The 23,356-nt window shown below is 61.9% G+C and overlaps 8 protein-coding genes across 8 annotated transcripts; 6 read left to right on the top strand and 2 right to left on the bottom strand.

Moving 5' to 3' along the window:
* Nucleotides 1-13: 13 nt before the first annotated feature.
* Nucleotides 14-757, top strand: SPAC227.17c (putative protein; the record flags this gene model as incomplete). The annotated part of the gene is made up of 3 exons (XM_062774899.1): nt 14-294; nt 393-617; nt 659-757. 3 exons carry the CDS (start codon nt 14-16, stop codon nt 735-737), a joined length of 585 nt encoding a protein of 194 aa, XP_062630883.1. The 3' UTR covers nt 738-757.
* A 23-nt stretch (nt 758-780) lies between these two features.
* On the bottom strand, nt 781-2,262 carry arc1 (Actin-related protein 2/3 complex subunit 1). The gene is made up of 3 exons (XM_062774900.1): nt 2,107-2,262; nt 1,977-2,065; nt 781-1,929 (listed from the first exon to the last, which is right to left on the bottom strand). Exons 1-3 carry the CDS (start codon nt 2,177-2,179, stop codon nt 850-852), a joined length of 1,242 nt encoding a protein of 413 aa, XP_062630884.1. The 5' UTR covers nt 2,180-2,262; the 3' UTR covers nt 781-849.
* A 373-nt stretch (nt 2,263-2,635) lies between these two features.
* LOC62_06G008373 (uncharacterized protein) lies at nt 2,636-4,952 on the top strand (the record flags this gene model as incomplete). Its single annotated transcript, XM_062774901.1, has 3 exons — nt 2,636-3,131; nt 3,180-3,312; nt 3,386-4,952. The coding sequence occupies exons 1-3, from the start codon at nt 2,813-2,815 to the stop codon at nt 4,950-4,952; spliced, it is 2,019 nt and encodes a 672-aa protein (XP_062630885.1). The 5' UTR covers nt 2,636-2,812.
* Nucleotides 4,953-5,151: 199 nt separating this feature from the next.
* On the top strand, nt 5,152-6,025 carry apt (Adenine phosphoribosyltransferase). Its single transcript, XM_062774902.1, has 2 exons — nt 5,152-5,563; nt 5,621-6,025. Exons 1-2 carry the CDS (start codon nt 5,166-5,168, stop codon nt 5,865-5,867), a joined length of 645 nt encoding a protein of 214 aa, XP_062630886.1. The 5' UTR covers nt 5,152-5,165; the 3' UTR covers nt 5,868-6,025.
* Nucleotides 6,026-6,852: 827 nt separating this feature from the next.
* LOC62_06G008375 (uncharacterized protein) lies at nt 6,853-9,064 on the top strand. Its single transcript, XM_062774903.1, has 7 exons — nt 6,853-6,977; nt 7,021-7,119; nt 7,179-7,346; nt 7,384-7,876; nt 7,927-8,122; nt 8,171-8,624; nt 8,662-9,064. Exons 1-7 carry the CDS (start codon nt 6,867-6,869, stop codon nt 8,791-8,793), a joined length of 1,653 nt encoding a protein of 550 aa, XP_062630887.1. The 5' UTR covers nt 6,853-6,866; the 3' UTR covers nt 8,794-9,064.
* A 4,803-nt stretch (nt 9,065-13,867) lies between these two features.
* On the top strand, nt 13,868-17,872 carry CON7 (C2H2 finger domain transcription factor CON7). Its single transcript, XM_062774904.1, has 6 exons — nt 13,868-14,145; nt 14,261-14,386; nt 15,000-16,075; nt 16,129-16,432; nt 16,484-16,784; nt 16,835-17,872. Exons 3-6 carry the CDS (start codon nt 15,558-15,560, stop codon nt 17,425-17,427), a joined length of 1,716 nt encoding a protein of 571 aa, XP_062630888.1. The 5' UTR covers nt 13,868-14,145; nt 14,261-14,386; nt 15,000-15,557; the 3' UTR covers nt 17,428-17,872.
* Nucleotides 17,873-18,257: 385 nt separating this feature from the next.
* Nucleotides 18,258-18,835, top strand: PH0854_2 (RutC family protein; the record flags this gene model as incomplete). Its single annotated transcript, XM_062774905.1, has 3 exons — nt 18,258-18,317; nt 18,390-18,611; nt 18,662-18,835. 3 exons carry the CDS (start codon nt 18,258-18,260, stop codon nt 18,776-18,778), a joined length of 399 nt encoding a protein of 132 aa, XP_062630889.1. The 3' UTR covers nt 18,779-18,835.
* A 412-nt stretch (nt 18,836-19,247) lies between these two features.
* On the bottom strand, nt 19,248-23,230 carry kap123 (putative importin subunit beta-4). Its single transcript, XM_062774906.1, has 6 exons — nt 23,123-23,230; nt 22,994-23,065; nt 22,826-22,915; nt 22,582-22,715; nt 20,525-22,540; nt 19,248-20,339 (listed from the first exon to the last, which is right to left on the bottom strand). The coding sequence occupies exons 1-6, from the start codon at nt 23,126-23,128 to the stop codon at nt 19,415-19,417; spliced, it is 3,243 nt and encodes a 1,080-aa protein (XP_062630890.1). The 5' UTR covers nt 23,129-23,230; the 3' UTR covers nt 19,248-19,414.
* Between the last annotated feature and the right edge of the window lie 126 nt (nt 23,231-23,356).

Raw genomic sequence — 23,356 nt, forward strand, 5'->3', positions numbered from 1 at the left:
CAACACCATCACTATGCGCTGGAACATTTTCGGATCGGGCGACGCGGGGCCAAGCACAGCCGGGGAGGGGGCTGCGCCGGTGGCAGCGCCGGCGCCGGCGGTGCCAGCAACACCTGCGTCAACGGCACCGACCACAACAGCGGCACCCGCCGACCCCGCGGCCGCCGCAGCTTCTGCCGCCCCAGCCCCGCCGCACCTCCTTAACCGCTACGAGGCGACGCTGGCCCAGGAGGAGGCGTACCAGGGCGCGCAGTACCCGCAGTTTGAGGACGTGCCGGGGTGCATGCGTTTGTTGTGAGTGTATCGTGGCGGCGGGCCTGGCTCGGGTCCGCCGCGTCGCCTCGGCCCCTCTTCCCGCTCGCTCGCGCTGACGCGCTCGCTCGCTCACACAGCGACGAGTTCCTCATGTGCTACGCCCTCCTGCCCCAACTCCGCAACATGTACCGCTACGGCGAGCTGCACGACTGCACGTACAAGTTTGAAGACTTCAAGTACTGCATGAGCCTCAAGGGCGAGGACACGGAAGCGCGGCGGCAGCTGTGGATCAAGCGCAAGGCCGAGTGGTGGGCCAAGCGGCGCGTCGGCGAGAGCTCGGAGGATGTGTGGGAGGCTAGGACGTGAGTGGGGCAAAGAAGGGCCAGCTGACGACGACACGCAGAGAACCGCTCAAGAACTTCCCCCCTCTGTATGACGACCCGAGCGAGCCGCCCGTCAACCGCGCTGGCAATAGAGAGTAGACGCAAAACACTAGACGAGATGTACACCATTCACTGGGCAGAATCACTTTACGCTTTTGCATTACTGGCTTTGGCTTTACGGCTTCTCGCCGCGCTACAACTCGGACACCTCCTAGATGTTGAGGCTGCCCATGCGGCTCGCGAGCCCCTTGCCCGCCACGTTCCAAATGACGAGGCGGCCGTCCTTGCCGGCAGTCGTGACCTTTGCCACGTCACCGTTCTGCGCCCACTCGTACGGCTCAACCCAGGTAATCGAGTTCTGGTGCACAGTGAGCAGGCTGCCGTCGGCACCGACGGGGGTGACACCCGCAGCCGTCGAGCCGAGGCCGCCAGGAAGAGCTGGCTTGGCCTGGCCGCGCGAGTCGGCCTGCTTGAAGAGGTTGAACGCCTCGTTGTTGAGGCGGCCGGGCGCACCGGCACGAGGCGTGCCCGTGGCCGTGGGGGTGAGGCCGCGCGAGCCCGACTGCGACGGGTCGTCGAGCGAGTGCGAGAAGGTCCACCCGTTGGCGGTGCCGGCGAACACGGTCGGCTGGCAGTCGTGGCCGGCAGCAATCAGCTGGTCCTCGGCCGTCCAGGTGAGGGTGAGGTACGGCAGCGTCTGGGTGCGGACCGTGAGCTGCACGGGAGCCTCGCCAGCGCCCGTGGGGTAGACGACGTTGACGGCCGAGTCGTGGCTGACGTAGGCGAGGGCGTTACCCGAGGGCGAGAAGGCGACATCGTGCACCCAGCCGCCGTTGGGCGCCTTGAACTCGCCACAGATGGTGTTAAACGGCAGGCGGTCGCCCCAGACAGTGCCCTCGGGCTTGGAGTCGATGCCCTTGATGAAGGCCGAGAAGACGATCGCCTTGGCGTCGGTCGTACCGGCGGCGAGGAGCACGTTGTTGGGGTGCCAGTCGATCGAGAGCACAGTCGAGCGGAGCGGCTTCTTGATGTGCTTGGACACCCACCAGTTGTTCTCCTCGTCAAACGAGCAGACGGCAATGGCGCGCGCACCGGAACCGACGGCAAACTTGTCCTCGCGGGGGCTCCACTTGACGCAGGTGGCCGCGCGGTTCAGGCGGAGGAGCACGAGCGCAGGCTTCCACTCGCCCGTGGGCGTCGGCGTCCAGACGTACGCGTTACGGTCCTGCGAACAGGTGACGATGCGGTTGGTCTGGGGCGCCCACGAGATGGCCGTGATGAGCTTGTCGTGCTGATGGTGTCAGTGTGGCTCGGTTAACCTCCACCCTCGAGCCTCACCTCGGCCAGTGTCGTCTGCAGGTCCCACGAGTCGCCAGAGCCGCGCGAGTAGATCTGCACCTCGTTGTTGTTGGGCGAGACGGCGACCTCTGGGAAGAGTTAGTAGGTTGGAACAGACAGCAAAACCCACGCGAGCGGTCGGGGCCAAAGGCGACGCCAGTGAGCGGGCCGAGCGAGAGCTGGAAGACTTCGGGGGCGGACATGGTAGAGGGGAGGGGAGGGGAGGGCAGAGGACTAGCAGTCTACTCTGTTGGATTGGGCAGGAGGGATGTGAGGAGTGATGGTGAGATGGGGACGTGGTGACTGTCGACGTCGAGGAGGGCAGTGCACAGCTCAAGCGACGACGCAGCAGTGGGCGACGCACGATGACGACACTGGGAGCACGCCTAATGTGTGGTGTGATAGGCGCGCGAATTCGTGGCGCCACTTGTCCTCTTGTTGACACAATAACTGCCTGTTCATCCCTTTGTAAGTACACAATGCATGTGCAGCATGATACGATTGTGTACCATGTACACTTCTATTGATCCTTCTGAAGTCTTCTTTGTGTGGAGTGATGACGGTTACCTCGCGAACCGTTGGCGGCGTTGCGTCTGTTGTTGTTCGAATCTCAACCCCGCGTCTTTGTGTGATCATCCCCCGTTCAACCATCCCGTCATCTGATCTGACCATCGACCTCTCTCTCTCTCTCTGCCTTGCCTGCGCTGCAACTACTCACGCACGACAGCTTCGACTTCTCGCCCGCCCGAGTCGACTGCACGCGGGCTCGTCGCCGCCGTCGTGGATTGACCCAGCATCTGGACACCGGCTCACCGTGAGCCGGCGCCAGCCAGTCAATGTCGCGTCGCACTCCCCCGCCCGCATCCACCATCGACGACCTGCTCCACCCGTCCCCCGACGCCGGGCCATCGCGGCGCACAGCGTGGCCGGCGCGACAACGGCTGCTATCATCGGCCTCGTCGGCCTCGACACCGCCGCGCGCCCGCACGCCGGCCATGCTCCCGCCTTCCCCGCCGCGCTTATCGCGCGCCAACTCGGCCAACGGCGGCGGCACACGCGACCAGTGGCACGTCACGAACGGCACGGGGCCGTTGACCTCTATAGAGGGGACGACGGCGCCGGGGAAGGTCGCGGGCGTCGACGGCGAGCCGTCATGTGAGTCCAGCGCGGCGCGAGCGACGCGTCCAGCCAACTGACAGCCAGTGACATTACGTGGCGCCGCCGGCGCAGACGACCCCTCGTCACGCCCGCCGGCGCTCCCGACCAGCAGATCTTGGGGCGGCGGGCTCGTGTCGACCGCTGTCAACGCGGCGGTCTTTGGCGCAGCGGTCGGATTGTGAGTTCCCCTGTTTTACCGGGACCGCGGGACGGTGACCTGGCGACGGACGGCTCGGGCTAATGTCTACTAGGACCGCCTACAGGATTTGGTCTGACTGGGGTCGACCAGACGACAGTGGTGGCCCGCCACCAGAATCGCCGACCGTGTCGAGCCACGATCTGCCGCCCGCGTACGAGTCGCTCGCGGATAGCAGCGTAAGGTCACACCCCCACTCGTATGGCGGTCACCGTGACTCGTCGAGCCGCTCGAGCATGTCACCCACAACGCGAAGCACGGCGTCGACCCCTGTGAAACGCTACAGACCAGCGCGGATGCGGCGTAAACGCCCCCAACGCCCATCGATCGCGGATCTGGTGGCTGTCGCATCGACCTCTGCGTCGCCGCTGCGACCTGAGCGAGTGTCGGCGTCCTCGGCGTCGGTTTCAGTGGCCTCTGGCACGACGGCACCAACAGCACCGGACAGCTTGAGCGTCACGCGTGAGACACCCGACCTATCTGTGCGGTCCGATGCCGACGAGGACGAGGAGGACGAGGAAATGAACGCGAGGCTCGACGTCATGGCGCAGAGACTCCAGGGGCTTATTACCGAGGGGCGGAGAGCGCTCGACTCGACGCCCATTATCGAGGAGACGTCGCCGTCGCCCGATGGCATTCGCGGCTTCAAGGGGTTGGAGGTTGAGCAGGGTGGGGAAGAGCCAGATGTGGTCGAGGGTAACGAAGATGCTTCCCAAGCTCCGGATACGGACACGGGAAGCGAGGCAGTCGAGATTCTGAGAGACGGCTCATCGACTCTGCCGGCACCATCTGGCATGTCCGGCGCCAGCAGATCATCATCGAGCGCAAGCCTAGCCCGCAGCAGCACCTCGGGGTCACTGGCACGCCGCAGCCAGCGCTCCGTGTCGCAGGGCTCGACGCCAAACTCTTCTGTTAGAGGTATCGCTACCGTCTGCCCTGTGCCGCCACTGCCATGGAGCAAGGTGCACAAGGGTCCAGCGCCGTCGTGGGTGCAGAGACCGTTCAACGCCAAGGACAGCCCGGCGCCGTCGCCCGAGCGCCCCGGCGACCCTTCCAAGCCGGGTGCCGTCAGCCTCGAGCCGAGCAAGCCCGGCGCCGTGGCCGTTGCGCCACCCGACCGCAACGGCACAGTTACGCCACCACCGCAGCCTCAGCCACCGCGCCCCGAGTCGGTGACCTCGCCGACGTCGCGCGCGAGCCGGATTCCCCGCCCAGGCGGAGGCCACAGCCGCACGTCGTCCACCAGCACTGGAGTCAGCACGCGGCCGGAGGCCGCAAGCCCGGTACCGAGCGTGCGTCGGCAGTCTTCTCGCCAGTCGACCCGTCCACAGTCGACGACGACGACGCTGCCGCAGTCCCCGAAATCTGCTCCTGCCCCGCCGCAGCGCAAGATGCACCGCTCGTCGTCGATCAAGGATGCGATAGCGAGTCTCGAGCGCTCGGCTGCGGCTGCCGCCATCCCCGTGTCGAGCTCGCCCCAGCTGACACCGAGCCAACGGTCCAAGATCCCGATTCGGCGCAGTATTGGCGGCGGTCCGCTCAGCCCCCCGCTCCCACCGCCGCCGGCCGAAGCCACCGACGCCGCCCCGCAGCCACCACTGCCCACCCCGACTGTCAAATAGATCATCTGTGCCCACTGGCACGTTGTACATGTAGAGTGTCATTCGTATCGTTCATGTATGGGTACGGTGTTAGCGGGGGTGGGGGATGTGCAAGTTGTTTGGCCCCTCGCTGATGATGTCATGGTCTGGTGACCAGCGAGGGCTTGATTGATTGAGACTTGTGACCAGTCTTGCGTCTTGTCTCTGTCCACTCGCCCATCCTCAACTGGCACCATGACCACGACACCACCAGACCCACCCCACAGGCCGTACCTCGGGGCGATAGACCGCACGGACCGCAAGAAGGGGCGGTACGAGCTGACGTCGTTCTTCGCGACGCCGGGCGCGCTCGACGGGCTGCTGTGCGACATAGTGGGCCACTTCAGCGGCAAGCTGCCGCGCGTGGACGCGATCGTCGGGCTCGACGCGCTGGGCTTCGTCGTTGCCGGCGGGCTGTCGGCATTGACGGGCAAGCCGGCCATCCTTGCGCGCAAGGGGGGCAAGCTCGCCCTCGCGGACGAGGACAAGGCGAGCACCGGCGCGTTCGCGGACTATGCTGTTGGGCGGGAGGGGGCCAAGGCGCTCGAGATACGGAGGGATCTCGTGCGGCAGGGTATGCGCGTCATTGTCGTGTGAGTGGGCTCGCTCTTCGCGCTCTTCGCGCGGCTCGCTAACGCTCGCTCGCCTAGCGACGAATGGATCGACACGGGCACGCAAATGACCGCCGTCGTGCGCCTGCTCGAGTCCCTCGGCACGGAAGTCGTCGGCATCGGCACGCTGCACCTCAGCCGCAGCGGGCGCTCGGCCGCCGCCGACGCCCTGTGGCGTGACTACGACGTGTTCGCGGCCAACCGCAGCGACGAGGTGCAGGCGCAGTATGAGAAGGAGGACGAGGACCGCGCGGGGGTTACGCGGCCGGCTAGTAGCGCCGCGTAGGGTAGTTGGGCTGAATCATGTTAGTGGTCTCACCCCGCGCAGGCCTCGCGAGGTCCGTCGGGGCGTGACTTGGAGGCAGAGGACGGAGGTGGCCTGTGTTGCTTGCCGATCGATGACCCTGGCGATGAACATGCCATGGCGACTGGGTTTAGATATGCATCCATTCTCTTCGCTACAGACATCGTCGATGTGGGGTGACCGCGCGACGCTGGGTGTGAGTGGTTCGGAGTCGTCTGCATTGCTATACTGAACGGGCCGTGATGAGTCGAGTAGCAGGTACCAGGTAACTTGTGGCTGGCGGCGTGGCCAGTGCTGTCGCGAGGTGTGCTCGACCTTGCCGCCTTGCCACCCTCTGGGCCCCTCTTTCTACACACGCGCATCTCTTGTGCCACAGACCTCCCACTACTCGGATCCGGGAGAGTAAACTCACGTTGGACAGCAGCGCATTTGGCGGACCGGCTGCCAAGTGAGCTGCAACTTCGTCCGCCCCTTCCTTTGCCTATGGCTCCACGCCCGGAAAACGGCTCATGCCCTCAAGCCTCCTACCTACTCGCAACTGAAATAGAAATAGCAGACGAGGTCGAGACATGGAATGGCGTAGAGATAGCGGAGCACCGATGCAGAGGTGCTCTCCCGCATCGCCGGCGGCCTGGCGAAGTCGGCAGATGGAGCGGCATCTTAGCCTCGCTGCAGCTCCCAACGGTCACATATCGTCTCGTACATCTCACAGAATATAGCCACACGCTACAACCATCGATTGTTGGAGCCCGAGCCCCTCTAAATGTGATGCGGGAGCCGCAGTGTGGAAAGCAACCTCGGCCCAGCCCGCCAGTTGCCCGCGCCACTCGCCACTGCCCGTCCGTCCACCCGACCTCCACCTCGGGCACCAATAAATGATGACGATCAATCGGCCCCGCTTACTGAACGCCATCGCGTCGTCCCAACAACACATCAACATCCTCCTCCTCCTCCTCCTGTAACTCCCCACCCGCATCCACAATGACCGGGCCAGGCGACCTGTGCCCCCTCACTGCGGCTGACGGCTTGCCGTTCGTGTTCGGCGAGCCGGCGTCGCAGCCCGACAGCCCGCTGCTCTCGCTGCCGTCAGAGGTGGGGCCTTGTTGTGATGTTGTACCCCGCTGACCCACACCAGCTCCTGCACCGTGTCGTCTTCGAGAGCGCCGCCGATTCCCCCGCCGTGCTGGTCAGGATAGCGTCTGCATGCCGTGCCCTCCGGATATTCGTCTTCGAGGTCGGTTGGCGGGGAGGAGGGTGGACGAGGTTCGACGCCGACCGACACTGACGCCCCAGAACCCCGACACGGCGCTCTGGCGCGACATCCTCATCACGCGGTACGACGACCCGCGTGAGGCCGCGGCGTACCCCGTCGCACGGGAACGCATTGACTGGAAGAAGCTGGTCAAGGAGCGGACGTTTGTCGAGCGCGTCATGGAGAAGACTAAGGATATCGACGAGCTGGTGCGTGTGGGTAGGATGCGACTGAACTGACGAGCAGGCCCGCATCGTCGACCGCTTGAATGACACCCTGGTAGACATGTACCTTGACCTGCCGCCCAAGTCGGCGGCACTGAGCGAGATGGAGGACACGGCCGACCCGCACCTCTTCTTCGCTCAGCCCGCAACACGAAACGGCCCGATCCTGGAGCACCTGCTCCGCACGCCGGCGTTCGAGAAGCTCTACGCGACGTTCTCCGCCCACGAGCCAGAGTACAGGCAGAACCCAGACCAGCCATACTACCTACGCCGGCGACGACGCCGGCCGATATCCATCCCGGCGCTGGCGCGTCTGCATGCGCTGCTGGCGCCGAAGAACACGGACGACATGGACCCCGCGACTGAGACCTATGCCGACGCAAGGGCGCACCGCGGCTACGTTCGCGAACTGGTGTACTCTGGCTCCCACTACCGAGAGGACAACGACTGGGCACCGCTCCGACCAGACGGCACGGTCGACTGGACGCTTGTTGACGCTATCGGCGATGTCATGAGTGCGTGTAGCAGGGGTGTGGAGGTTGAGTGGCGCTGACACGGTGGCCAGTGCTCAACGCAATGGACGTGCTCTCGATGGGCGTCGATCTCTGGAGCGTGTCCCAGCCACCCATGTCCTATGGGATCGAGTCTGTGCGCGGGCTGGGCTTCCTCGGACTGGAGCGCCCTGCCAACCTGGCACCAGACGAGCCGTGGGACTGGGCGGGTATTGGCGGCTGGTGGAACGGCTCGTATGCTTTCATGGAGTAAGTGGCTGCAAGATGGCTGGCGATCTACTGCTGACGACGTTCCAGATACCGACACTGGGTCAGACTGAACGAGCCACACCTGCTCCAGGTTCGGCGAGGAGTACCCCCTCTCGACCTCTCAACATACGCTGAGGCTATCGGCGACCTGATGGAGATGCAGTTGATCGTGGATCGCTGCCCAAGCGACGCCGACGACGCCTACTCGGATCTGCTGGGCATAAAGAGAGGGCAGATCGAGCAGGCTCCAATCGAGACCCAACTACCCGTGTCCGACCTCCTCCCGCCCATCCACTTCCACGGGTGGTCAAGGCAGGTGTCTACGGGCGTCTCTCATCCCTCTGGAGCGCCACACAGCTTTGTGCGCGGCGTGGTCAGGCTCACTGCCGACAACCCGCCAGAGATTCGGTGGACGATTGTCATCAGCTACGGTGGCGCCGACCGCTGGAGGTTGGAATGTGCGCAGGTCGGCGGTCGTGGTGCCAGGCGAGGATTCTTTGGAGTGAGTGTCCATGTCAGTAGCAGCGCTCACGCCCCAGGCTTGGACAGACGCCGACCGCGAAGAGCATTCACCCAACGGTCCTGTTTGGTACTGGAAGAAACCTGAGGCCTCTGCTGCCTCTGACCAGAATTCTGGCCTCGCAAGAGAATCTGCCCTCGGAAGAGCATGATGAACTGCTGTGGCAGGTTTGCATTCCGTTGGGGATGCGGAATCGCGTACATTATCGCCACTTACATCACCTTGTACGGGTCGGTGCCAGATCCCAACCCCATACCTTGGTTGAGATCCCGACAATCATCCCCTCCCCTGTCTTCCGTCGCATCGTCGGCGACCCCTGTTGTCAGGTCCAGCGGAACGTCGTCTGTCGGGCGGAGCGCCGGGAGCAACTTGCAACCCTTCTCGGAGCACCCGCCCGTGCACGCATGCATCTTTATGACAGGGCAGGGGGAAGGAAGGCGGGGGCGAGCAAAGCATCCACAGAATGATGCAGAGCGGTGCCGGAGCTTTTGATTCCCTTGTGGCCGCTCCCGTGAATACGGTGATATCTGGCCCGAAGTAACTGAGTGAGATGACCCTGTTGCAAAGGGGCGCCCGAGGCGGCGGCGGCGTCGACGATGCGAGGTGAGGCGGCCAGGCGTGGCGGTCGCGTTTTGTTCCTGCGGTGAGTGGCGGCGAACAGCCAACACGGACGTCGGCTGCCCGCCCTGCGGCATGCGGCATCTAGGTGTGTTAAGGTTGCGAGGCCATGCATGGGACACGTCGAGCAAGGAACATGTATGCGCATGCAAGGTAGGGGTTGTATGAATCTGCACGACCGCGCCCTTCAATGTCAAAGTTCGATCTGGTGTAGATGTTGACGTTGATTATGATGGAAGAAAGCAGGGTTTGTGTGGCACTCGACTAGCTCGGTCGATACACCAGTCAGCCAGGAACAACAGAGCCCAACTCAATTTCCCCCACCCACGCGCGTGCATGTGTGCTGTCTACATGGCTGTGCAGCATTGTGTGCCTTATGACCCACGGACGCGGGAAAGAGAACAGAGAGGCACTGCGGGGGAGCGGGAAATTGTAACTGACATAGGACAAAGCCGAACATTGCCTTTGCATTCCGACGCAGGGCGGCAGACAAGACGGCAGACTCCGCAGACACAGAGACACGGGCTCACGCTGTGTGTGCAACAAACGAACGCCGCCGACGACATGGGGACCTCGATGGTCATGACGACAGTGCTGCCGTATCGGCAGGGACGACAAGCACGACAACGCTCGACCAATCGCACACGGCACAAGGTTGTTGCCAAGGATGGATGTGTCGTCTGAGCATCGTGCCACCATCCACTCCACCCACTCACACAACACCTCGCACGCCTTGTCTTGCATGATTGTTGTTGCCAAGCACGGCAGGTGGGGCAGCGCTGCAACAGCCCTATTGTTCCACCTTGCATTTCTCGGATCACGACCGGTCTCACTAGTCTGGCGCCACTGCTATCAATTAATCGAAGCTTCTGAAGGGAGAAGCGGCAAGCGAGAGACGTGTCTAACGCGGCCGACAGTGGGCCGGGTGGGCACGATCGCTAGCGTGCGGCAAGGCAGCACGGCAGCAGCAAGCGCGGCAGATGACCCAAGGGGAGCGGTCAAGTTGGGGCGACGTGGGTATGTAAGACTCGGGGTTGCGATGGGGAGGAATGCGGAAATCGAGCGAGCAGAGATATGAACAAGCGCCGTCCCTGCAACCCTGCATCGGTTGGGCGCCATCGGACAGTGACGGCGCGTGGGTCGTCTCGTCTCGTCTTGCCTCTCCGCTCTGCCGTTGCGCCGCCGCCTCGTTGGTCTATACCCGAAACAACTCTTGATCGTCGCCGATGGCGGCCGTTGGCGTCAACAGCGCGCGCCGCAATTGCCCTGCCGCCACGGTTCGACAGGCAACTTCCGGATACACGCTCGTACGTATTCCTGCCCGAGCACAGCAAGCCACTAAGATATGCTTCAGAGCATGTGCGCGCCCAAACCAAAGCAAGTACCGATGTGGGAAAAGTGTTCGAGCGAGGCGACACACTGTGGCGTCGTACTCTCCGATGAGTGTGTGATAGGTACCAGTTATTGGCCACGGCATTCCTCAATCTGTGTAGGGTACGGCAGGCGGAGAGCCGTTCGGCTTGTCGGCGTTGAGTAACGTTTGCTGCTGCCCTGCTCAGCTGGCTCAGCTGCTCGTGACTCCATCTCCGCCGGCAGGCAGCCATCTCCACCCAACCACCCCCGTTTCCTCCTCCCCACCGCTTATGTAGACTGACGCAGGGTGTGAGTGAGGGCGAAACAACATGTTTGTCTCGAGGATGCGAGATTCACGACGGGCCTGAGTGAGGGACGGAGGCGGCGCACACCGTCGTCATGCCCGCCCGACTGCATCGGTGGCGAGGATGTGTGCATGACTGACTGGCTTTGGTTCATCAGTGGTGCGTGCGTGTGTCGTGTGTGTCGGCCGGCTCTTGTTTGGCCTCGTTTGAGGGGGATGGGGTCAAGCCACATCACACAAACTACGGCGTCGGCGCCGAGACGCGAGGAGGAGGAGGAGGACGGCGGACGCGTATGTTGAGTACGAAGCACGCTATTTTCGGCACGATGCCGTCGCTACACCTTTTCGATCACTTGCGGCAGGTGATGATGGCATGCATGTTGTTGGCTGCTCCTGCCTGATGCTGCTGCTGCTGCTGCTTTTGGTGGGTACGATCACTCTCCCATTGTGTGCCCATTGTGTGCGCAACGCATGCTGCACACACGGCAAATTATTCAATGAGGTGATGATGTGTGCGGGTGGCTACCGGGGCCGAGCAGTCGCACGCCACGGTTTGCATTACCTTGCTCGCCCTTGCCTCGACTCACAAATACACCGCACATATGCAAGTGTATTACAAACGCATGCCCGAGCAAGCACGATGTGGGCCCAAGGCCGAATAACTGTCGCAAAGGCACCCAGAGGTATGACGGAGGAGGCGCTGCGACAGTGACTACCCATGCAGGCCGTCCGAAGACCGAACACGCGGTACTGATGGGGTTCCCGCGGATGTGAGCGGGGTCTTTGGGGTCTGCGGGTCTCTGCGGGACTGACGGGCCAGAGAGTCGACAGCCGCCTCGGCACAAGGGATGGAACATGGCGGTGTCCTGTGGCGGCGCGGGGCGGCGGGCTTGTCTACTTACCGGAGGCCGGAAATGCAGGGGAGCGCCGACGACGGTGGGTGGTCGAATGAATGAATACCTGTAACCGCGATTGGGTTGCATACGAGGTGTACGATCACGGCCCCCGGCAGGCGGGGGCGGGGGGGGAGGGGGCGAGAGGGCCAACTCGGGCTTGAGCTTGTTTGTCCTTTCGGTCAGAATTGTGTCAAGGTACGAGAGATAGGGAATGAGAGCAGACATCAGGAGGCAGCAGGCAGGCATGCTTCAGTAAGGGAGCGAGGATTAGGCAGAGGGCTTTCAAAAGTGTATTGACCTGGGGAAGGCCGTCGTATACAAAACCTAGTCCGGTCAGGTACGATTGTACGGCAATGATGCGGGGTGTGTTGTGGTTGTTGCTTGCTTGCCTTGCTTGCTGCTGCTGCTGCTGCTGCTGCTGCTGTTGCCTTCCTGACGTCGGTCTTGGTCCCTGTCTTCCGTCCCTCGTCCCACTCCTCGCCTCGGTCCCTCCTCTCCTCTCCTCTCCTCTCCTGCATCTTACTCGGCCGAGGGGATGAAGCGAAAGAGTTTGAGAAAGGGGTCATGGGATACGCTAGCCGTAAAGAGTAAATCGGATTGGCAAATGCAACACGGGGGGCACGTGGTGACCACTTTCAAGGCATTCCAGGGGCCAAAGTGACGGAGAGGAGGAGAGAGAGAGAGCGAGAGAGCGAGCGCGAGGCGAGGTAGCCTGCAGCCTGGCAGTCTGCCGAGGCGCAACCCACACATTTGTCTCTCAACTTTCCTTGCAGGGCAGGATCCTGTGCAGCAGCTGCCCCTCCCCACTTGGGCTGAAACTCCAACTCATGCGTTGCATCATCGGCATCATCGACGCCGCGGCGTAGTGTATGACGTGCCTGGAAATACAGACCGCAATGTGAACCCTAGGGGCTGCTTTCTCTCCCTCTCGTCTCGTCTGGCATGCGCTGGCGCGGCGCGCCAGAGGCATGCATGCACGGTTAGCAGCACGAGATCGCGGGGCAGAGCCGAAGGCAACAAGCAACAACTGCTGCTGCAACACGCACGCCGGGGTTGCCGTCTTTGTCCATGCCCTCCCCTGTCTTTCAATCGTTCCCCCACTTTGCCGTGCCCCTGGCGTCCAACCGTTTACCCCGCAGGCAGCCGTACCCATCTCGTTCAGGATCCCAATTTCCGGACACTGACATGGGGAGACGACCTGCCCTGCAGTAGGTCCGCGTGAGTGCGTGCGTGCGTTTGTGTGTGCGTGGGGTTCGGGGGTTCGGGGGGGAGGGGAGGGAGGGAGGCATGCGTGCGTGCGTGCATGTGTTGCGTTGCTCCTGCTCACCTGTGCACCGCTTGCTTGACCTGCCTGCCTCTTGCTGCTGCCCTCATGTCTGCCGTTCGGGCGGCCCGTCGGTAGCCAGTGTGTTGTACGTGTATACGACGATGCACGTCCATGTGCATGCCGTTCCATGCCGCTCCTGCCGCCTCTGGTCTCTCGCCTTGTTGCTCGCGGCGCGCGGAAAAGTGGGCGTGGGCGCGGTGACGGGTCACAGATAACGCCTCAACCATATGCTGTCCAGGGTCCTGCCTGTTCGCCGGACAACAGATGGCTCTCGTCGTCCTCGCCCTCTAGAAACCCGCCCGCCCGCCTGCAATGGCCACCGCCGCTGCGCTCCGCCGCGCGCGCGTGCTCTTGCGCGTCAAAGGGCACGAGGGCTGCCGGGGCTGCCGGGGCCAAGGGGAAAAAAAAGGATGACAACACTGTGTGATGCAATCGGAGGGAGGCTGCTGCTGCTGCTGCTGCGGCGGCGGCGGCAGTCGAACCGTCCATGTGCACGCAACGGCTCAAGCAAGTGCGCACACTCATACCTCACTCGCTGCTGTTGAGCCCTTGCCTCTGGGTCGTCCGCCCTGCTCGGTCGGTCGGGGGCCTTGTTCGCTTTCTGTGCCTCGAGGAACCTCACCTCTGCGGCCTCTCTCGGGGGGATGCATATCTCTGGCTGACGGCTGCAACACGACCACCACCACATATCTACCTCCTCCTCGGCCACCTACCCTCTCGCACACACCCACCCCTCCCCTCCCTCCTTCCCTTCGTAGATATTTATCTCGTCGGTCACCGAGGTATTATCCCCCCCCCCTCCTCTCTCACACGTACGTTCCGAAACTTGCCACAGCGCAACGACAATCCCCGCAAGCGACCACCAACACCACCACCCCCTCATCACCTCGACCATAAAGTCAGTCGGGTTACCCTGGCCAAACGACTCTCTTCCCTCGTACCTCATCGGACGCCTCTCTCCTGACCAAAGACGAAACCGTCCTTTCTGGCCTTTGAACAAACGAGGTGCGTAATCTCTACCCCACATGCGACACGACATACGCCCGAACACCATACCTCGCTTGGTGTCCCGGGCCCTTCCTTCGCCCTTGTCCGATCCTAGCTGAACATCAAACTCCAGACTCCAAACGCCAACGCCCTATATCCACAGCAACAGTTGACCCACCTTGACTGTTACTTCCCTCGCTCCTCAACTGTCTTCCTCGTCCTACTACTCCCCCCCTTGACACAGTCGGACATTGACATTGTGAGTTACATTTGTCACGAGTTGCGTTTGTGAGGCCCATTGAATGGCTACCTCGCCATTTGCGGCGTCTTGTTATTTCTGCCTCGATCCCTTGCACCCTTGCCCTCCCCACCCCACGATCACTCAACTTTCCCCGTTCGGTGTCATTCAATGTGACCCCCATCGCCGCCGTCGCAGCCAGAGTCCGAGTGCGGTTTCATCCAACCGTTTCCTGTTCTCTGCTTGGTTGTCATGTTCAAACGCCGCGCCAGTCTGTAACGCGCTCTCTGAACCCTTTGCCATCGCGTCTTTTCGCAGACGGCTGCTGGCATCGGCAGTGCGGACGGTTGCGGCCGAGACGAGCGGGGCGGCGGTGACCCCCAGCTAGCCCACTTTTACTTATCACAAACCTTGGTCCCATAAGTGGTGCCTGAGGCTAAGGTGGTCTGTCTACAAGGCTACCTTTTTCGCCGCCTAGAGCGCATCTGGTGCAAAAGTCGCCACAACGGTAGCCTCTTACCCGCATATCCTGACGCTACTCGTTTCTGTTGGCGCCATTCCCCCCCCTCTCCTCTTGCCCCTCGGCCCGCATTTGTTCATAACGCGCGCGGCATGTCACTGACGCTCGTTTGAGGCCAGCACTAGCCCGCATCACCCCGCCCAGATTAAACGATATCAGCAATCGTCTGTCAAGGCACACTAGTTCCATCTCTCTCACAACCCTCCCCCCATACATAGTCACCACCCACCCACCACCACCACCACCCACACCACCTTCCTCCTCCTCCCCCTCGTTGGCACCTACATTGCCATCACATCCTTTTGACCGCGCCCCTTCGTCGGATCGATCTCAATCATCCTTCTCGACGTGCAGCAGTCTCTCACCACCACCCTTCCACTTTGGATCGACATTGCAATCTAAACCCTAGAGGGCACCCGTCGCCTTTGAGCGCACAACAGCAGCGAGCTTCCTGCCCATTCATCTCTTTGGCCCGTGCGTCGATCACTCCCTTGGTCTGTGCGCCTCCCAACCACAGTCAGTCACCACCCAACGCGAGCCTTTCCCAGCTTCCTTCGTCGACAACCAACGACGACGACGAAGCCGACGACGACGACGACAACAACAACAGTGTCATAGGATCGTCCAAGTTGTGCGCCTTTCAGCACATTTCCGACCCCATCTTCGTCTCACATGCTGAGCACGTTTGAATCGCGTATTTCTTTATCGCCTAGTAGTGAAGAGTTATCACCCTCGTTCAACTTGTTCTCCCTCGAAGAGGACTTCCCCGACCTCCCCGCCCTCTACAAGTCGCCCTCAAACGCCTTTGACGCTCTTGACCGTGACACCACCCCCAACTCTTTTACTCTCGACTGCAGCTCGGAAAGCCCGTCTGCACTTGCTACTTCGGAAGACGAGAGCATCCCCTCCACTTCCTCCTACCTCCCCGCTGTCACTGCCAAGTCGTCGCTGGCTGACCCCGAGACAAACGCCTTTGTTGCTACGCTCGGCCGCATCGACATCAAGGACATCGCCTCAGTTCCTCCCCTCTCTATGATCCCCCCTCCCTCGGGCCATTCCAACAAGTCTTCCCCCACAAACTTTGCCTTCACCCTCCCTTACGACCGCCGCCCAACCATGACCCCCGACTCTGCCACCGACAACTACGGCAGCCACAACGGCCAGTTCCACGGCTACTCTGGATCTGTCCTGTCAGTAGACACCAGCTGGTGCGGTGGTGAATAACAACTGACTTTGACAGCAGGAAAGGCCGTGGCGACGACGACACTGCCGACACGCGCTTCCAGAACCCATTCTCGCAGCCCGGTCATCTCGAGTCGATCAACGCCCACTCCTCTGTTGACCCCCACTTTGTCTCCGAGGGTGTAAACTACCAGGCATACGGCTCGGCACCGCACAACGTTTCGTCGTTCCCCTACGTTGGGATCCCCACCGCCGCCCTTACTCGCCCCGGCCAGTCGCTTTCGCGGCCACAGACCAGCGACGGTCTCCCCAGCTACCCATCTCACCTGCCCGGCCAGGTGCCCCTCCCCAGTGCACGAACTCTTGTAAGTTCATGGTCTTCATTCTCAAATCTCGTGCCTTTACTCACGCTCCAGATCCGTGACACCACTGGTCAGGTCATGGCGCCTTACTCGTCGCGTCCTTACGGTTCCTTTGACCAGGCTTCCAGCCGCTACGTTGGGCTCGGCCTTGCCGCTCCCCCTTCGGCCGACAACGAGTTGCAGTTTGTTTCTCTTGCCGGACCTGCTCCGAAGAAGCGTTCTCGTCGTCGTTACGACGAGATTGAGCGTATCTACCCTTGCGAGTGGAAGGGTTGCGACAAGGCCTACGGCACCCTCAACCACCTCAACGCCCACGTCGCCATGCAGAAGCACGGCGAGAAGCGCCTGCCATCTCGTGAGTCACCCTTTGACTTGTGGCGTGGCGCATTCTAACCTCGGCCTTAGAGTTTAAGGAGATGCGCAAGGAGTGGCGCCGCAAGAAGCGTGAGGAGGCGGCCGCCACGGCCAGCAAGGAGTACTCGCAGGCTGCCGCTGCAGCTGCCGAGACGACGGGCAAGCCCGGCTATTCACAAGGTGCGGATCAGTACGCCGCGCACGGCTCGTGGGGCTCTCGCCAGAGCCTCGGCGGAGATGACTCGGTCGTGCCATCCATGTACCCCGGAGCCTACTCTGGTAGCAGCTCCGTCGGTACTCTGGAACCGGCCGACCCCTTCGGTCACCGTGGCTCGACTGGTTCGTTTTTGACCAGTGCGCCCACCTGGTCTGGTTCAGACACCCGACCTAACACTGCAAACACAGTTTCCTCCACTGGCTCTCCTACCGATGGCCGCTTTGCCTACTCCGCTCCCTACTCGACTGGCGTTTCCGTTCAGTACGACTTTGGCCGTGCTACCGCCGGCTCGTACCACAAGGGCCAGTCGGGCCTCAGTATCGCCATCCAGCAGGACAGCGACTACTCGTCGTCGGCACCCCAGAGCGGTAACCCCCTCCGCGTCGGCTTCAACCCTTACAGCATGAGCCAAAACGTTCAGCTCTAAGGTCGACCCGGACCGCCTCACCACCAAAACCCGCACCAACCTTTAGACGCCCCCAACGCCCACCACCACCTATACAACTCCTCCTACTCATGCACTCTCGCCAACCCTCAAGCCTCCCCCCTGCAAATGTGCTATACCCACAAGGCCTGTGCTCTCTTGTTTCGACTTTCTGTGACCACGATTCTTGCAACGACGCTCTTGATTCAAAAGTGATCAATGCGACAAAGCTCGCCGTTTTCTCTTGCCAATGACACCTTTCCAGGTGCTCTTCGGCTCGTTGGTTCTGCCTCGTTGGCTCGAGCGCGCTTGTCGTGCCTCGCCGACCAGACCTCTTTTAAGTATTTTCCTTACCATTTTTTAGCACGAGGTTTGGGTAGTCACCACGGGCTGTGCATGTGTAGCGATAATTCTTGTAGCCTGTAGTATGCAGCCCTGACGCGAAACACTGGCGTGGTAGAGTGGGGTGGGGCATTGACGACGACAGCACTAAGATGAGCAGCTAGTGCGAGTTGTTAGCTCGTCGAACCTGGCTTGGGATCTGGAAGATAACCGAAGCTTGAGTTGAACATGCTTGGGCAGTTGAGTGGAGTGTGGCAGTGGCCGGCGGGTACCTGTCACTGGCCGCTTTAGGCAACTTTGGTCGAGGTATGTATGGTGAGGAGGCATTCGGCCAACTCGGCATACACGGCAAAGCGCATCCACCTCCCCCACCCGCTCCCCCACTTTGCAAAGTCACGACTCCCCCACTTGGCGAGGGTACATAAAGCGCGTCCTCGCTGGCGTGTCTGGCCGTCTCCCTCCAACTCTCCTCACAGCAACAACGCAGCAAAATGCCCAAGCCATCCCAGTGCACGCTCACCACCGGCGCCCCCGCCCCCCTCCCCGGAATCGTGCGTACCGCCCCTCCTCCCCTTCCTCTGCTGTTCCCTTCCTCTGCTGTTCCCCCCTAACACCACCCCCAGTACTCGCAGGCCGTGCGCGCCGGCAACCTCCTCTACACCTCGGGCAGCGTGGGCATGACGCCCGAGGGCAAGATGGTCGAGGGGACCGTGCAGGACCGCACGCGCCAGGTGATTGCCAACCTCGAGGCGATCCTCAAGGCGAGCGGCATGGGCCTCGAGAACGTCGTCAAGGCCAACATCTACCTCAGCAACCTCAGCCGCGACTTTGAGGCCGTCAACGAGGTGGGCAGGCCCCGGGCTGCGGATATGATCGCTCGCTCACACACACCCAGGTCTACAAGGAGATGCTGCCCGAGCCCAAGCCCGCGCGCACCTGCGTCGGCGTCGCCGAGCTTCCTGCGGGCGGCACCGACGTCGAGATCGAGTTTGTCGCCTACGATGGCAACTAGAGAAGCATATGCATGGGGCAGAGGGGCAGGAGGGTATGAGGGCAGGATGATAGACGGGATATGCATCGCATTGGAAAACCTCGAGCGAAGCGAGACACGAGAGCCAGCAGCCCGGCTTCGCGACCGGCTGCGCGGCCGGCTTGACGGCATCTCACGGCCCGCCGGCCGACTCCGCCGGCGAGCCCCAGTCTGGGGCCGGGATGCCGAGGTATCAACCGCAGCGCGTCGCGAGCAAACGCGAGCAAGCCGAGGTGTAGTGCCAATGCTCGCTGCCAAGCACTGCAGTGCATCGACTTCTTACTCAGCAACGTCTGACAGCCGCTCGTCGCCCGCCTGTTGCCGACCACCGCGACGCCGTGACACCGATCGGGGTCACCCTGCTCAATGCCACTCACGCCGCGGCGAGCCATGCCACAGCCCCTGTCAGTGTTGCCCCACCACCCGCGTGCAGCACCCCCACACCCTCAAGCTAGACAAATGCTCTACATGTGAGGTAGTGAAACTATGTAAGGGTATCGAGTGTAGACACATTGACAAATGGGAGAGCCCCCGGGCATTAGGTTCGTTCAACGCGCTCCAACTGCCAGCCAGATGACGCTGATGGTGGGTTTTTATCTTGACACGCATCTGGTGTTTTTACAGGCCGACGGCAGCAACCTTGTCGGGCACAGTGGCCTTGAGGTGCTCGACCAGGGCACGGAGCTCGGCCTTGGTCTCGTCGGTGGTGTCGTCCTCGTGCTCGGCCGACAGGTTGTAGGCGAATGCCTGCAGGAGCTGGTCGAGGTGGGGCTCGAGGATGGCAGCGTTGGAGCGGAACAGGGAGAAGATGGCAGCGTACACGGCACGGTTCTCCAGGGGGTCGAACTGGAGAGGCATGACCGAGACGAGGGCAGCAACAACCTGGTCCAGGGGAAGAACCGAGGGGTTCTTGACAACCATCCGTGCCACGGCACCGGCAGCGTTGTCGCGGGCGTTGTAGACGGTGGGAGCAGAGTGCTCAGGAGGAGTGAAGAAGGGCTGGAGCACCGAGAGGAGGGCACCGTAGTGGCCAGAGAGGTCCGTGTCCGAGTTCTGGATCAGGACACCAGCCGCAAAGGCAGAGTCGGAGCGGACCTCGGGAGCCTCGTCTTGCAGACCACGCGAGATGATCTCAAGGAGGGGCTGGGTGAACGAGGTGACACCGCTCTTGAGGCCAACAATGATCTCGCCAAGAGAGCCAATGGCCATCGAGCGCTCGCTCGAGATGCGCTTGGGCTGGGTGTAGTTGGCAATCAGAGGAAGGACCTGGCCGAAAGCCTGGGCGAAGTCGGGGCCGAGGACAGTAGCCATGGCACCGAAAACGTCGGCAGCGTTCGAGACGAGCGCAGACTCGTACTCGGACGAGTCGGCGTCGACACCGGCAGCCTCGTCGTCTCCATCAGGGTCAAGCTGGCAGAGCGACTTCTTCTCGAGGATCTCAATGGCCGAGGTGGCAATCTCGTCAAGGCGGCCCTCAACAAGAGCGGGGCCACACTTGTTCATCGTGTCGGCGAGCTCCGAGCAGAGAACGATGACAACAGACCTGTCGCGTGGTTAGCGTCGTCATCTCCAAAGGTATAACAAGAATGTGGAGGAGATAGAGGGATCAGAGATAAAAATAAAACTAGTCTCAAGACACTTTGTGCCGTTCGAAGTGAGCTGAGTAATTGTATCATCACATAGAGTGATTGTGGGGGAGGAGGTTTGGGGAAGCAAAACAATACGCACTTGTCGTCCTCGGACTTCCAGCCCTCGAGGATGTTGGGGAGAATGTGGTCAACGAGCTTCTTGACGTCGGCGTGGAAGGGGACCTTGACGTGGGCACCCTGGATCCACTCGGTAGGGTTCGAGAGGTCGTAGAAGGTCTTGATGTACTGGAACAGAGCAGAGACGGCAGCCTTGCGGATACCCTCGTAGTAGTGGTCGAGCTGCTCGATCAGGACCTGCATGGTCTCCTCGAGGTAGGGGAGGAAGGCACCCTTAGTGGCGTTGAAGAGCTCGCCAATGGTGTCGACGGCAACCTCCTTCTCGATGGCGACAGCCGAGTTGACCTTGGCGAACATCTGCTCGAGCGCCTCGAGGTCGGTCTCCTCCTCAAGGAGGTCCTCCTCGTCACCGTCCTTGGACGAGCCAGCGCCGGTAGCGAAGGCCTCGGCAGCGGCACGGGCGGTGGTGGCGCGGTCCTCCTCACCCTCCTCAATGAACTCGTCGGCCTCGCTCTGCTGAAGCGAAGCAACAAGGGCGGGAACACAGGTGGGGAGGTAGGCGGCAAACTCGGACTCGAAGACCTGGGCCATGACGCCAAAGAAGATGAACGACGACTCGCGGAGGCGAGTGTTGTCCATGGTGAGGGCCTCAAAGGCAGCCTTCATCATGTCCTGGAAGTAGGGACGGAAGAGGTCGGCACCGACAGCCTCGGCAATGGTGCCGATGGTGTCGGTGGCAACGCCACGAAGGTCGCTCTCGTCCTCGGTACCCGAGAGGGTAATGAAAGGAACGAGGCGCTTGATCGTCTGCTCGAAGTAGGGGCGGAACTTGTCCTTGGAGGCGTGGGCAGCCGAGCCAATGGCACCGGTAACGGTGATCTTGACGGGGACGGGGCCGTTCTCAAGGAGGATGAGGAGACGCTCCATGAGGAGAGGGAGGTAGTTGACAATGTCGTCACCGAGAATCTCGAGGTACGAGTCTAAGCACGTGCAGGCATTCTTCTGGGTCGAGGGGTCGACAATGAGGTCGAAGAGGATGGGGACGATGGTGGCGTGGCGCGTGGCGCACTCCTCCGAGAGCCACTCGCAGAGGCAAGAGAGGGCAATGCAGGCAGCCTTGCGGACAGTGACGTCGCCGTCCCGGAGACCACCCTCGATAACGGGCCAGAGCTGGTCAACGTGGGGGCGAATGTACTCGGAGCAGCCCTCAACCGAAACACCAAAGGCCATGAGCGCCGACTTGCGCATGGGAGCCTCGCCGGCCATGTAGACCTGGAGCTGCTGCGAAAGGACGGGGAAGACCTGCTGAGGGGGGAGCGACTGGGAGAGCGTGTCGAGGCAGCGGAAGGCGAGGCGCGAAGGAGAGTCCTCGTCAACATCCTCGGGGTCCTCCTCGCAGCCGATAGGCAGGAGGCCCTCAATGATGGGCTTGGCAAGGCCGAGAGCCTGAACCTTGGACTTCTTGTAACGGACAGTCCACGAGAGGACGTTGAGAGCACCGCAGCGCATGTCCTCGTCAACGTCACGGTTCGCAGCAACGCCAAGGAAGAACTGGACAAGCTCGGCAACGTGCTTGGAGACAAGGGGGGTGTCGATGATGAGGAGGGTCTCGAAGACGTCGTAACCGTGCTTGACAGCCTCGTCGTCACCGTCGGCAATGGCCTGCTGGAGAACGTTGAGCATGGGGACAATAAGCTCCTGGAAGGCCTTGATGTCGTGCTTGTCCTCGACGCTAATGTACTCGGCGACCTTGGCAAGGGCACGGACAGTGGTCATGCGGACCTCGCCAGACTCGTGGTCGTGGAGGGTCTTGGCGAAGAGCTCGAAGAGGGTCTTGACCTGCGACTCGAACGACTCGACAACGGTGTCGAGGAGCGAGTAGAGGACGAAGATCGAGGTCTCACGGTGGGTCTTGTCACCCGACTGGGTAGCCTGGTACAGACCGGGCATGAGCTCGGGCCACTGGGGAGGCTGGACAGTGAGCTCAATGTCGGCAATGGACGAGACGGCGCGAGCAAGCGAGTGGCGGACAATGGTGCTACGCGGGTTAGGACACTGTTGGCCAAACAAGTCACTCACGTAGGCTCCTGGGTGAGGCGGACAAGAATGTTCTGCTTGATCTGCTGACGGACAGGCTCGGGCGTCTTCTTCCAGAGCTTGCCGTTGGTGAAGCCTATCCGCTTCCTCAGCTCGACAGCGGCGAGCTGACGGACCTGCAAGCGGGGTGTCAGTCAAAATTGCCATGATCCTAGCGGAGGCGCTAGGACGCGGCGTGCGCGCGCGGGCCCTAGTGATGCCTCCTCCTGGTTCTGCATCTACGTACGGCCTGGTTGGGGCTAGTCGCCGAAATTTCATAGAGGGCAGGGATACAGTCTGGCGACTTGAAGAACTGAGTGTTGAGCTGGGCAGTGGCCTGGGGAGGGGAGGTTAGCTCTGGAGGCGCATTGAATGCATGCGTGGTGTCGGGGACGGCGCCACGGGCAAAACTTACCTGCTTGATCACGTTGGTGTCAGGCGCCGTGGTAGCCTCGAGCAACTGGTGCAGGTTTGCGACGTAAGCGGGCTGATGGAGCTGTCAGCGATGGGGGGTTCTAGAGCTGTGTGTTGAGGAGTGACTGACGTCCATCTTTGCGGCCGCGCTTTCAAGGGAGCTGTAGCTCTCTTGGGTCGTGGAAGAGATGGAGAAGAGAGATGTAGGAGGAGGAGGAAGGGGGTTGACAGTGACGGGGGGGTGGGTGGATTATGGGGGCGAGAAAAAGTTGCGCGCGCCAGAGGCCAACAACACGTCCAAGTGGCCAGTGATAACGCGGGAAAATCTGGGCGCGAGGGCCTTGCCACCCTGGACAGACTGCGC

This window comes from Vanrija pseudolonga, chromosome 6 (assembly GCF_020906515.1).
Source record: "Vanrija pseudolonga chromosome 6, complete sequence".
Classification (NCBI taxonomy): domain Eukaryota; kingdom Fungi; phylum Basidiomycota; class Tremellomycetes; order Trichosporonales; family Trichosporonaceae; genus Vanrija; species Vanrija pseudolonga.